The following is a 15,032-nucleotide window of genomic DNA, read 5'->3' on the forward strand; positions in this document are numbered from 1 at the left end:
CTATAAGCAAATAGGTCAAATCAATGAGGATCACGTCATGGTCCATCATATAGTACTCTCTAACGAACTCACTATATGATTCAGGAAGTGACTGAAGAACCCAGTCAACAGCCAACATTTCTGAGATATCGACACCCATCATCCTTAACCTATCAATGTGTGACTTCATCTCTAAGATGTGTGCACACACAGGTTTCCCATCTTCGTGTTTACTTGCCAAAAGGGCTTGATTGAGCTTGAACTTTTCAAGCCTTTGAACTTGTAGGTTAGGGAGAATAATTGGAGGAGGTGGAGGAAGTGAAGCATGACTCTCATTTCCTTGATCGTATCGTGGAACGTCATCTTCATTTGGAAAGCTTGTTCCAAGGGACTTGGGAAGACCATTGTAAGATTTAGACATTTACAAAACGGGAGAAAAATCAAGTTAGTTGATAAAAATCCTTGATGTAACACCCAAATGAAACATCAAGGCTAGGATCCAACACAATACTCTACAACCTAGAAGAGGGATGTCGTAATCTAGTTGCAGAATATTTGAAGGTAGGTAAATGACGATTTACCAATTCCACCATGAAAAACAAAAAAAAAAGTTTAAGTTTTAAATGAATTGAAACTCCTAGATCTTTTGAGATTCATCGAACTTTCCAATGGCATGTTTAATCTCGATTATGCCCTTCTATTTGTGACTGGGATGCCGAGGATCACAAATAAGGTGTGAATAACCATACGAATCTACGTGATGCACTCAATGATACTATCATCTGATCAATGTGCCGGTTAACCACACACGCTCCATTGATCTATGATAAACATCGAGCCACCCTTCACTACCAATGTCAACCCCAAATTAGTGTGTCGGTTAACCACGCACGCTCCACTAACGTTTCGACAAGGGTACAAAGTGTAATTCCATGGATTAACATACAATTCCACATTTTTCCTAAAGTAACTATGATTTGGGAATTTGTAAAAGCATGTAGTTACTTTGTACTTCATTATACTTATAATGGCAGGTTTCGTCCTATCCTACCCGTTCGGCTAACGACTGTGACAACCGTCAATTTTTGGCCAAGTCAAAGTCAACTAAAGTCAACGAGTCAAACCGGTCAACTCATCTAACCCTTGTACATTAGGGTTTCTATTATGTTTCTTATTGAACAACTCACAATCTTAATACAAAGTATCACTTAGAGTTTTCACGTGTTCGGAAATTCTAAACCCTAATCAGGGCAAGTGATGAAACTACTCGATAAAACATTATTCCTTAACCCTCAGGGGCATATAACAATCATAACGAGACTTGACGGGATGTACAAACCTTGCGTTGCGAAGCCAAACACTCAAAAAGGTCACAAAAGAAGTCTCTCCCAATCTCTTTCACTCTAACTCTCCCAAAACTCTCTAAGTAGGAGAAATCGCTCCAAGAATGTGAAATCTCTCCCAAATCTCTCCAAGTATGTGAAATCTCTCCCAAATCTCTCTCTGTATGAGAAATCTCTCCAAGAATGTGAAATCTCTCCCAAATCTCTCCAAGTATGTGGAATCTCTCCCAAATCTCTCTCTGTATGAGAAATCTCTAAAAGAATGTGAAATCTCTCCCAAATCTATCCAAGTATGTGAAATCTCTCCCAAATCTCTCTTTGTATGAGAAATCTCTCCAAGTATGTGAAATCTCTCCCAAATCTCTCTCTGTATGAGAAATCTCTCCAAGAATGTGAAATATCTCCCAAATCTCTCTCTGTATATCAAATCTCTCCAAGTATGTCAAATCTCTCCCTAATCTCTCTTAAAATCTCTCTCAACTTTTTATAATCACTCGGGGCATCCCGACCCTTAATTTAGTCGAAAACCGCTCGAAAACGGAAGTCTACGCGAAAAACAGCCTTAAGGAGCCGAAACCCCTCTTAGGAGCCGAAACCCCAACCTCTTAGGAGCCGAACCTCTTAGAGCCGAACCTCCTGAGAACCGAAACCCTCTCAACCGAAATGGACCGAGCGCTCTGTCTATTTCGGTCCCCTGATCATTCCGAACCGAGCCTGACCTTCTGCTCTTCTCTTCTCACTTTCGGTCCGAGTGGACTACACCTTCGGTCCGAGGACTTGACCTTCGGTTCCGAGATGCGAGCCACGACCGAACCCTCGCACCTTCGGTCCTCTCTTCTACTCTCGGTTCCTTCCTTCTCCACTCTCGGTTCTCACTCCCTTAGAACCGAACCTCGCAGGTTCGGTCCAGATTGCCGGTTTTTGACCCAAACTTCGTTTTAAGCCCGTTTTTCGAGATTTTAACGCGGGATTTTCACCCAAACTCGTATTTTAACATAATAAACCCCAAATATTCATATTTTAACTATATTTCGGGGAAAATCATTGCCTAAGAATAAAATCTATTTGGTGAGATATTTAGGTGGAGTGTTGACTTATCCTTTGGACAAGGACACAAGCAACCTCCCCATACTTCCATAGTACAACCCTCAGTCACTATTCCTCCATGCTTAGTCAATTAATTGTCCTTTCACACTATTTCACCAGCCCATAATCAGATCAAAGGGCTGGAAAAGCTTCACTTCACTTCCCTCAATATTCACTCTTTCTCAAGAAGGATCAAACCCATTTCTCTCTCACTTCCTCTCTCTAAAATTCGAGATTCAAAGGCTGGTCTTGGGTTCTTCCCCCACATTTGGTAAGTATCTTCCTCCTACACTTAGATATTCTACTACCCTTCATCAAAATCATAGATTGCTTACACAAATATCGTCATATTTGTGTTAGATCTTCAAATCTTCAAGCATCTCCCAAGTGTTCTCTAGTTGAACACTTCTTTTCTCCATCATCCATCTACTGAAATCACTCAAGGTGAGTTCATACCCCTATCTTTTCATCTTTTTCTTAAGTTTTAAGGGGGGGGGGGGGGGGGAATACAAGTTAAACACCAAGAACACAATTAAACTCATTCAACAGCTTTCATCAGAAAAGTTTAACTCCATTCACGGACTGTTTTGGTCAGCTTAAACATTTTAGTTTTCAAAACTGTATTAGGTACAAACTGTTCAGGTTCATACATTTAAAATGACTACTTTCACATCACCATACGATTTTTCTACGATTTATGGTGATTTTTACAAAACTGTCTATCATTTCAAAAATGAATTCGGACCAGTCTGTGAATATGAACATTTTAACACAAGTTAAAGACTTCCAAAAATCATAATAAAAATTATGAACAAACTAGACACATTTTATGAACTCTCAGAATTTACGGATTCAGTTTTCAACTTCGTATGATTTTTCTATGATTTTTCTAAAACTGTGCAGAACGGTTAAAAACTAGTTAACAGCTTATAACTTCCATAACACTTTGTAATATGTTGAGCAAAGTGTATAACCATAAGTTCTAAATATTGAATGTATTATCTTGTTAGTTTATCATCTTAAACTGAAATTTAGTCATTCATGATAAGGTTTACTCATTCATTTCGAACACATATAATAAACTTCAATAAGCATAGTTTATGGATTTTACTACATGAAAAAGGTTTTACTCTCAAAACAAATGGGTTTTTCATATCCTACGTGATAAACTATAATAGTATTAGTTTAAGGATTTCATATCACTAATTTATTCAGAAAAGGTGATTTTAATTCCTCCACGGAAGAGGTTTTAATATCAAACTATGTGTAAACTAGTTAACTTAGGTTGTGAGGCAATTCTCTCCCCGTACATTCGAGTACGGGATCCCAATTCCTGTAAGTTATAACCAGAGTCTCTTGTAGGGAGAGCGTGATAATTGTGTATAGATCTATATTGGGATTGACACCCCACACCTCGCTGCTAGCTACAGCCGGACCGGCAGGTCTGCGGGTGACAAGAGTCATAGTATCTTAACGTCTGAAAGACGTTGTGCAGGTTATTTCTCGTCATAGTATGGTTATAGCGACTCACATAGGTAGTTAACAATCTTTCAAGTTTACATGGAAAATTGTACTTTAAAAAGGGGTTTTACTTCCAAACTAAACGAGTTTATGTTGATTTAAACTTGCATGAATTACTTTAAGTATGGAAAAATACTTGTTTACTTTCGGTCCTGGGATTTAGGACTACATAACTTTTATAAGGAAAATATTGGATTTTCTTTGGAAACATATTTCGGTTAAAACTACATTTCATCTAGAATTGTTAGATTTCAGCTATAATTGCTAAGTGTATATGCTAGAGTTATATAAGAATCTAGTCACAATCGACTTAGAATTAGTGGGCCCGCCATATCTCCTGTTCCTTGTTTGGTTGTGGACCTAGGGCAGACCCATTACATTCAACGGTTTATTTAACTTGAATTTTATATAACTTATATACGCTGGGCGATTATAGGAGGAATCTACGGGTCGTTCTAGGGTTCATTATCGCATAACATAGGAGCATTCATTTCACACTTAACTAAGAAAATATTGGATTTTCTGGAAATCATACTCTATCGCTTTTACAAGGAAAACGGTTTCTTCCTCAAACAAAACTCTTATGAACTCACCAACTTAATTGTTGACACTTTTCAAAACTACTTGTATTCTCAGGAAATCAGTGAAACAGGAAAACATCAGCACTTTGAGGATGGGACGTTAAATCGTCAAACAGTTTATTTTGTCATCATAATGTAATTGATTTTGAAACATGTAAACATATACTATGGTGTAACCTTTTCAATTATATTTATGATGGTTGTATTTACTTTGAGCACTATTATACTCGTTGTTGTGATACTTTACATGAAGTCCTCCACCCCGGACGTTTCCGCCATCCTTGGTTTGGGGGTGTGACAACGACCCTCCACTAGTCAAGAGTGCGGTGGGTAAGAGTGGATACCCATTCAATCGCCATTTTATAGGCAATTTCCTTAAACACCCCTTATAGACCAGCTTCGTGAATGAGGCTTACTAATGGTAAGACTGACTCTTTACTCATATATATAATATTAGACTTTTAATGTTACATATATATAGTATCGGGTGTATTTTACACTTTTAAAATACTACGTGGTTCAATTTAATAAATTATACTTTTAATTTAATCAAATGTAAACCAAAACTTTATGGAATTATTAAATCTCTTTTAATTATACACTTTAATTAATTAATAAAACCATAAGGGTGTAATTTGAACTGTTTCAAAAATACGGGGGTTTTAGAATTTAACATTTCAAAATTAAACTTTTAATTAACTTTTAAATTCCAAAACTAGAGGGCAAGTTTTGAAACATTTCAAAACATTAGAGTTTAGAATTTAAATATTTCAAAATTAAACTTTTAATCAAAAATTTAAATTCCAAAACTTGAGGGCAAGTTTTGAAACCTTTCAAAACATTAGGGTTTAACTATTTAAATTTCAAAAACAAAACTTTTAAGTTCAAATTTAAACTATAAAACCTAAAGGGGAAAATTGAAACTTTTTCACAAGATAATTCAAATCTAAATTACAAATAATCAATCTTTATCTAATAAAACAAAAGATTATCTAAATTTTGACAATTATCTTCTATTTTGGCAAGGATAATCACCCAATATCAATAAAAATCGGATCTTATGAATTAAAAATGTTTATGGTAAGTATCCCAAGCCAAAACAGCAAGAAAATCGCCAAAAAACGCTGCCAGACTCGCTGACTCGTCGAGTCAGCACTGGACTCGTCGAGTACCCAGTGGACTCGGCGAGTTCAGTCATGGACTCGGCGAGTCCAGCCCCAAAATTCAAAAAAAATCGTTTTTCAGTCAATTTTCGATCAAGCAAGCATCAAATTCACTAACAAACAGCCCTAGGCTCTGATACCACTGATGAGTTTCGAGCAATACATCATTCCTATGGTGTACATGCAAACCCTAATGGCTTGTGGATCTAGTTTGTCTAATGAACATGCAATTGAATATCCAAAGCTATAAACCCTAGATCTATCAAATAATCACTGAAATAAGGGTTTAGTAATTACCTTTGATTGTTATATAGCAATAACAATCAATCCTTGCTTTGATTGGCTTCAGAAAGCTTAGTGCCTCAAGTGTTGCACCTCTAATGGAGTCACAAACACCACTAAGCAACTTGGATGAAGAGGGAGGAGAGAGGAGGCACCAAAAACGGCTGGAAACCCTAAAGGATTACTTGTCCACGTTTTTGGGGCTTAAGGGTCCTTTATATACATGTAGGCTATTAGGGTTTACAACTAGGAAACCCTAATCTGGCTGCTTAAGCCCTAAGCAGCCCATGGACTCCTTTAACATATCTCTTGGACGAATTCCTTATGGACTTCCCATAGAATTCGTCCAACCTATATTATTTAGGTAATCCATAGCCCAATTGCAATTATCTTATAATTACAAATCTAATCCCCTAAGTTTAATTAATCTCTTTTAGCCACAAAATTAATTCTCAATTAATTCTTGACTAATATCAATTAAACATTATGATTTCTCCTTTAATATATTATTCTTATAATATATTAATAAATCATAATTAAACCTGTCTCTCCTTAATTCATCCTACATATTGCTATGGTGAAGGCAACCCAAAAGAACCATGCTCACAATCGGGTCAAGTACATACCAAAATAGTTATAGACTTAGACACTAATCCAACAGTTTTTGACCCAATAACTCATCCTTTCCCTAGGAAGGGTCTTAAGTCAAAAAAATGTGGTTAGGATGGTTAGTTTTGCTCCATGACCGTACACATCCTCTCTTTATGGTGTTATAATTTTGGGATACTCTGATATAGATAAACAATGATTATGGAAACATTTTATGACTATAGGTTGTTTTTTTTTTAAGTTTAAATTTGTTGTGATTTTTTAGTCGTTACAATATATATATATATATATATATATATATATATATATATATATATATATATATATATATACTAGCCGTCTACCCGCGCCAAGCGACGGGTGCAAATTGTTCTTTTAGAAATTAGTTTCTAGAGGCGACCAGTTTGTTTTTTGCGCAAATAATTTATTGAATCTAAACAATTATCAGTAAGTGATATATGCTAGTGGAAACGAAATATATTAAAAATAAAACTGAAAAGTTTGGATTCTTTACAAATATATATGAACACTTGATTGATTATGCATCTTAAATCGTGCAACATTTCTTTCTACACCACATTTAATGTATAAACTTCACTCCTGTTGAACTGTTCGTCAGGCTTCACTAATATTTTTGTAGCGACATATGATATCCTTTGGATAATATCACATAAAGATGACCATGCGAGAGTTAGTTTATTTTAGCCATTAGGTTTCCAACGACAATGATTGTTATTTCTGCTGACGTCAAATAGTTCCTTGTTATATATATATATATATATATATATATATATATATATATATATATATATATATATATATATATATATATATATATATATATATATATATATATATATACACGCGACAACGATTAGTTTTTTTGTATATTATTTTCATTTATCATATTACGAAAATCATAATACGTCGGCAATCATCTTATTAATAGTAGAAAAATGATTGTATAAGTGAATATGCAAAGTTTCATGAATATAACTAATTATATAAATACTCTAATATTTCAAATTTTGCAAAACAACACCCGTAGACACAATTTTGACATATTGCTGGCATTGGAGCAAATGAATTGATTCATACCTAATAATGATGTTTAAAACATCCAAAACCGATATCTCATGAGATGTACTACAGCTTACCAAATTTGTATTTTATTTTTGTAGGATTGTTAACCGGCTAGATAAAATCTTCGGTTTTTTCGGTACAATTATAACTATACTCATAACACATACACATAAAATACACACATTAAAAACACACTCACAACTCACATAGAGGAGATTTATAGTTTTAAAAAAACAGCATAAACACATTGCTATTTCTATAGAAAAAAAAAATACTATTATTTTAAATAAGAAGAAATTTCAATTATCTACAATAATCCTTAAATTAAAAATAAAAATAACAAAAATACCTTTTTAGTTCACATTGTAATCCTTTAATTTCATCACATAAGCATGAATAAGGTGGTGAAAAAGTAATCCAAAAAAGATCCAGCCAAGTATCAACAGAATATAAACCACAATAAATTACAAAAAGCTAGTAGATATGACAAACAAACAACCATGTGGATAATTAACCTAGAGCAGCATATGTGATGATACATTGATAAAAATAGTTTGATTAAATATGCCCAATCCTATGTATGTGGACCACATTCCTCAATAATACAATGTATAATACCATTTCAACATTCTGACAACCATAAAAATTTCAAAAAAGATATTGTGATCGCTATTATAGGTAGAAACTGGATTTACAAGGTTCATGGTTTTCTAATTAAATGCACTTGCCGAGTCGTGGTTTTCTACATGCACTTACCTGAAACATGTCAAAATTGGCAAAACGAAGCAAAAAGATGCCTCTAACAACTAAGTATTGCAAATGAACTCATGGTGCATGAGTCTACGTGTACCAACAGAAAAACAAATCGAATCACATTCTTTCACTTTCCTTCTTATTGATTGGCTTGTGGCTCTGGCCTGCAAAATTACACATATTCAAAATATTCCATTATCATGAAACACCATAGAGAAACAAATCACCAATTAGAACACTAATCAAGAATCACATTTCCTGTTTTTTCAAGTCCTTAAAAACTAATAATTTTTTTTAAAAAAAAACGATGAAAAAATCTCAAAGGATCAGATGATTAAACAAATTATCAAGTTATATGATTTACTTATTTAGGCATGTTGAGCTTGTTGTTTCCATTGAAGATGACCCAACAATGATTTCACTTTTCGACCATTTTTCATAGATTCCTTGAATGGAATAAAAGCCCCAAGCCTACTTAAACAATCATTATCCATATCTCTTTTGAATAAAGAAACCAGGGTCAAAGTACCGATTTATTTGTTTCAAGGAGCACATGGATGAATGCAGGGAGTTGAATACAATTAGTAACCCAATTGCCAGTATCACACACAAGAAATAAACATTTGAATAAAACCACAACCACACAAATTGTAGCATTTATTGCATCACTTCAACAGACACAAGAAAGCAGGCCTATGTTAATGTTAGCTTTAGTAAAACTTTATTAATGAACCAAACACATACATAGAGAGAGAGAGAGATAGGTGTTTTACCTCTTTTGACTTGAAAGGGAGAGGGAGTAGGGTCTGGTAATGTTTTTGGGTCAAAAAATTAGTATTTTACGTCTTATTTCCCTGCAAATGCCAAAATCAATCTTTTGTAAATCATAAATAAGATCCTTGTAGAAATCACTAAAAGAAAAATGTAGAAACCCAATTTGTAATTACAATGTTTGTAATATTAGTGTTGTTGTAACATGGAGGAAGGACTGTATGTATGATCAACTAACCCTTGTCTGTCATACCCAACAACAACAACCATTCAGCAAAAATAAATATCAAATTTAGTAAGAATGTTTTAGCCTTTAACATATGGTTAAAAAACATAAAATTTGGTGATGGTAACGGACATACATGTAAACCAAATAACTTTATGTTGTGTTCATTATGGAGCTCACACATTCGACCACTTATAGCAATTGAAGGTGCACACAACTATTAGCACATGTTCCACCAACAACATCTCCATCTATGATGGCGGTTTTCAGAACCTGCAGAGGTCAAATCCACGCATAGTTAAAATAATGCTTGTAAGCAGGAGAGATATAACAACCACAGTCTCATATAGACAGACAATTGGCAGATGAAAAAACAAACCATGTTAAACATGAAAGTGAAAGTTTACCAGTCCAGTGATCGGAAGCTTATGTACAAGCTTACCTGCAGGACGGTACCTGGAGGGCTCCGGCCCATGGTCGTCTCCGATCTGCAATGAGAAGGAGCATGTGTGTGGTTTTCCTCCAATATTGAGTTTAGCGATTTTAGAGAGAACGATATAAGTGGCAATGGTGGCGACAGCTAGGTTTATTGAATGGGCGAAGAGAGAAGGGTTTTCACAAAGGAATGAGGGAAACGAAGGTTATCTTGGGTTTTTAGCCACAATTGGGAGATAAAAGGGCAGATAAGGGGACGTTGACCGATTCAATTGGCCAACTGGGTCAATTTTGACAGATTCACTTCGATGAATGTGGTTAGTCTGCGATATTTAAGGGATAAGAGTGAGTTGCTGAGCAAACAATATTTTAATGCATAAAAGGCTTGTATAAATTGCATTATGTCTTGTATCTCATTCTAGTAAAAAAATATGATTTTTTAAAAATGTAAATCCTCTATATGAGATAAGATAAGGATGTAGGTTTGAATGTTTCATATTAATTTTACGTTTAAACTTAATGCATTGTATTTTGTAATTTGTTGATAAATGTTTGTACATTCAGCTTAAAGGTTTGGACGTCTTAAATCTATTTTTAGAAATAGTAAGGTTTGTATAATAAGATAGTATATATATATATATATATATATATATATATATATATATATATATATATATATATATATATATATTGTCAGGATCTTTTGCGAACCCATATTTTTCCGAGAACCACTCTTAAAATACGAATGTTTTTGTGTAATATTTTTTCTAGAAAAAAGTGACATAAAGCACCAAATCGTTCTGATAGAACTGTATTCACAAATATATATATATATATATATATATATATATATATATATATATATATATATATATATATATATATATATATATATATATATATATATATATATATTGAACCTCCAATGAAGGTATCTATTGAACCTCCAATGAAGGTGTTTGGAGGTGATCCTGCTAATTTTTGACGATGATAAGCGACACTTTTACGTATTTCAACGACTTTGTGGTGAAACTAATAAAATTAAAAACAATTAATAGTATACATTAAAAATAAAATAATAATCCAATAAGATAATATTTATTTTATTAAAAAAATAATAAATTAAAAGTAATATTTCAACAAATTAATAATTAAAAAAAACAAATTACAAAAATTAATAATCCAATAATGTATTATTTATTATGATGTAAATATTATATATTAAAAATAATATTTGTTGATATATAATAATCTAATAAAAAAAATTGCTCCAACAAAAAAGAAATTATAAAAAGAATCAACTAAAAGGAACTAATAATCAAACAAAATAATGTTTTTAATATATAATAATCCCATAATATAATATTTATTATGATATAAATATTATATATTAAAAACTATATGTACTGATATATAATAATTCAATAAAAAAGAATTACTTCGACAAAAAAATTAAAAAAATATATAATTAACTAAAATAAATTAATAATCCAATAAAACAACATTTAGTATATGAAGAAAATAATAAATTAAAAGTAATAATACAATAAAAAATAATTAAAAATTACAAAAATTAACTAAAAAAATTGATAATCTAATAATATAATATTTATTATGATATAAATATTATATATTAAAAACTATATGTATTGATATATAATAATTCAATAAAAAAGAATTACTCCAACAATTTTTTAAAAAAAATCAACTAAAATAAATTAATAATCCAATAAAAAATATTTATTAATATATAATATTATATATTAAAAATCTATTAATATATAATACTTTATTAAAATTAAAAAGAATGTATGCAAAAATGGTCCTTATAGTATAGTAAAAGACAAAACTATGAAAACGGTCCATGGGGTTAAAATTGTCATTTTAAGGAAGTTAACGGATGAGGGACTAAAACCACAACAAAACTTGTTGAAAAGGACCAAATCTGCAACTTTTCAAACGTTTGGACCGTAGCCACATAAAATGAGAAACCATAGGGACCATTTTTGCAGTTTTGTCTTTTTTTGAACTTTGGTAATTTCCGACATTTGTGCACATATGCACATGTCGTATATGCACCTTTTTTCGAGATTTTTTTTCCGAATGTGTTTCTATAGGACCAATTTGATATTTTATGTCACTTTTTTAAAAAAATAATATTACACAGAAAAGTTCGTATTTCAAGAGTGGTTCGCGGGAAAATATGAGTTCGCAAAAGATCCTGGCTATATATATATATATATATATATATATATATATATATATATATATATATATATATATATATATATATATATAAACGTGACAAAAATATAACTGCAGTCTTTTACTTTCCTTTGCTCATTTAAATGGATTTGCGAACCACTAGAAGCTACAAGATCTCAAACGTTCAGTACCGAACACATCCTTAGACTTAGGAGGTGTTTGGCTAAGCTTATGACTTTTCATAAGCACTTTTCAACTTATAGCTTATAACTTATAAGCTGATAAGTTAGGAGAGACTTACTTATAGATTTTGACTTATTTTCGATATGACACCTTATTAAGCTATTTTCTATCGAAATATTCTTTTTAACATATAACAGTGTGAAACCGGTAATGCGCTAAAAAAAACTTAAATATGCTTAGTCAAACACCTCTTATTTACCAAGTCTATATTTTTTGAGAAAGGTGAAGGGAAATTGATAATAAAAAAAAAGACAAAAACAAAAAATTGTGTTTCTAATTTTTTTTTTTATGGGAAAAAAAGAAAATAATGAGATGGATAATTTTCTTCTAACTTTCCTTACAGAAAGATTTGAAAAGAAAAGGATGTAATCTTCAAAATGAGCATTGAATGTAAATTTCTCTTCTCTTATGAATAATTTTCTTCCTAAATTTATTTCTAACTTTCCAACAATACAAAAATACAATATTATTTCTATTTCATTAATTTTCATTTACCAAAGGGTCTTTGGCCTAGCGGTAAGGAGTGACTCTCTCAAATGAAAAGTCATGGGTTCAAGTCTCAGTACGAGACATATGTGGTGTTTAGGATTAGATTAGGAGTATGATAGTTTGCCGTTTAAAAATTCATTTTATTTTCTTTGTTTTATTAAAGCTCAGGACTAACGTAATCGAGTGAAAAAAATTTAAAAAAATAAATAAAAAGGAAATGAGTCTAGAAACTAAAATGCATAAATGGCAAAAGCTTCACCGCTGTCTAGAAAATGACATTAACTCCGTATGTTTAATGCTTATACTCTCTCTCTCTCTCTCTCTCTCTCTCTCTATATATATATATATATATATATATATATATATATATATATATATATATATATATATATATATATATATATATATATATATATACACGTAGTAGTGCAAACTCAGATTGATCAAAAAACTGTGTTTTGTGAGTGTGTGTATGTTTTATAGAGAGAGAATCTTAAATTTGTTAAATGGCAGGAGAGTCTTCATCAAATCTAAGCATAATTGTTCACAAACATCCTTCTGAATCTCATCTTTCTGAACTGGGTATCAAATCATGGCCCAAGTAATCGCTCTCCCTCTCTTTTCTGCAAGCTGTACCTTGTGCATGTTGATTTGCACTTACCATACAAACAAGAACTAGTAATTAGGGTTTCATATTTATTTATATGATTTATTTTTGAAGGTGGGGATGTTCGCCAGGGAAGTACCAGTTGAAGTTCGACGCACAAGAGACATGCTATCTATTAAGAGGAAAAGTCAAAGTCTACCGGAAAAATTCGTCGGAGATGATATCGGAGTTTGGTGCCGGCGACTTAGTTATCTTACCAGAGGGTCTTAGTTGCACTTGGGATGTCTCCGTTGCCGTCGATAAACACTACAAGTTTGAATCTTCTTCTTCTTCATGATAATAATAGTAATAGTTATATGTTTTCTAATTATTTCCATTTTTAATTATCTTATGTTCATAATAATTTAATCGTTAGATGTAATTATTCCAGATTAAGGCTCTCCCTCTTCCTCTCTAAACTCATGAGTTTAACTCAATTTTTTTTTCTAAATTAAACATGGTTAATCTATATTTAAAGGTATTATATCGATATTAATTTTTGTTTTCGGTTTAGAACATCTTATTTGACTTTATTTGTAGTACATTATAACTTTTAATGCATGTATTATATTATACTAATAAAATATAATGCTTATTTTTTTGAACTTCGTGATTATTTTGTCTGATTTAGTTTCCATTATTATAAAAAAATTGTAATGATCAATATAAATAATCAACATACACGTCCTCATAACATATATACTTACTTTGATATATTTTTTATATACGTTATCATAAAATAATTTCTTACTTATTTAGGAGTTTAGAAACGACCTCTATATTCTAATCTTGTGGTATTTTAATAACCATCTTTAAATGTTTTAAAATGGAAAAGTGATTTATGTTTTTAACCTTGTGCAGTAAGTAAGCAGTCAAATAAGTTAGTCAAACAATTTGGTCAATGCACGTCCCATTCAAACTAATCTTCTTTAAATTGTGCCTTTTTAATGTTCTTTGACTGGTCAACACTCCTTCATGTGTGTATTTTATAGATGTTACATTTTCATCCTTAGAATATTACATAGCGTATGATATGCCCTTGTGTTATGATTAGTTGCATTGAGCCCCTTTGCATTTTATAAGAAATGTGGTTTGCTTGATTTTAAGTAATCACTTATTCACTATTTAATTCGAATTTTGATTTTGAAAATTAAATGATGGTGCAAAGTTATAATCACTCCAACTATTTTGTAAACGCGGTGTCTGATATATATATATATATATATATATATATATATATATATATATATATATATATATATATATATATATATATATATATATATATATATATATATATATATATATATATATATATATATATATATATATATATATATATATAGCCGTTTACCCGCGCCAAGCGACGGATGCAGATATTTTTTCATAAATTAGTTACTACAAACGATTAATTTTTTTTATGAATTTCCAATCATTTTAAGAACATTTCACGAACCTCTCCAAATGATTGTATCAAGTTATTTTCCTTATTTTTAAAATAATTATGGAGCTTTTTAGTATTGAAACACATCACAACATTAACCAGAATGTGAAAAGAGAAATTGGTTGAATTATTTGTTTCTGTTTTAATCGCCAAGTATATGTTTTTTTCCTTTT

At 31.5% G+C, this 15,032-nt stretch overlaps 1 protein-coding gene and 1 long non-coding RNA gene across 5 annotated transcripts; one reads left to right on the plus strand and one right to left on the minus strand.

Moving 5' to 3' along the window:
• Positions 1 to 8,131: 8,131 nt before the first annotated feature.
• On the minus strand, positions 8,132 to 10,122 carry LOC145134159 (uncharacterized). Of its 4 annotated transcripts, none has more exons than XR_013718958.1 (4): positions 9,840 to 10,121; positions 9,534 to 9,670; positions 9,174 to 9,415; positions 8,132 to 8,564 (listed from the first exon to the last, which is right to left on the minus strand). It is a non-coding gene; the product is annotated as an uncharacterized LOC145134159 (long non-coding RNA). The 4 variants fall into 4 exon arrangements; XR_013718956.1 differs by having other exon boundaries at positions 9,174 to 9,254; positions 9,840 to 10,109; XR_013718957.1 differs by having other exon boundaries at positions 9,174 to 9,670; positions 9,805 to 10,122.
• A 3,070-nt stretch (positions 10,123 to 13,192) lies between these two features.
• LOC145133374 (RmlC-like cupins superfamily protein) lies at positions 13,193 to 13,811 on the plus strand. Its single transcript, XM_079068317.1, has 2 exons — positions 13,193 to 13,370; positions 13,491 to 13,811. Exons 1-2 carry the CDS (start codon positions 13,276 to 13,278, stop codon positions 13,711 to 13,713), a joined length of 318 nt encoding a protein of 105 aa, XP_078924443.1. The 5' UTR covers positions 13,193 to 13,275; the 3' UTR covers positions 13,714 to 13,811.
• Positions 13,812 to 15,032: the final 1,221 nt, after the last annotated feature.

This window comes from Lactuca virosa, chromosome 8 (genome assembly GCF_052849685.1).
Source record: "Lactuca virosa cultivar CGN04683 chromosome 8, Lactuca_virosa_CGN04683_v6, whole genome shotgun sequence".
Lineage (NCBI taxonomy): Eukaryota > Viridiplantae > Streptophyta > Magnoliopsida > Asterales > Asteraceae > Lactuca > Lactuca virosa.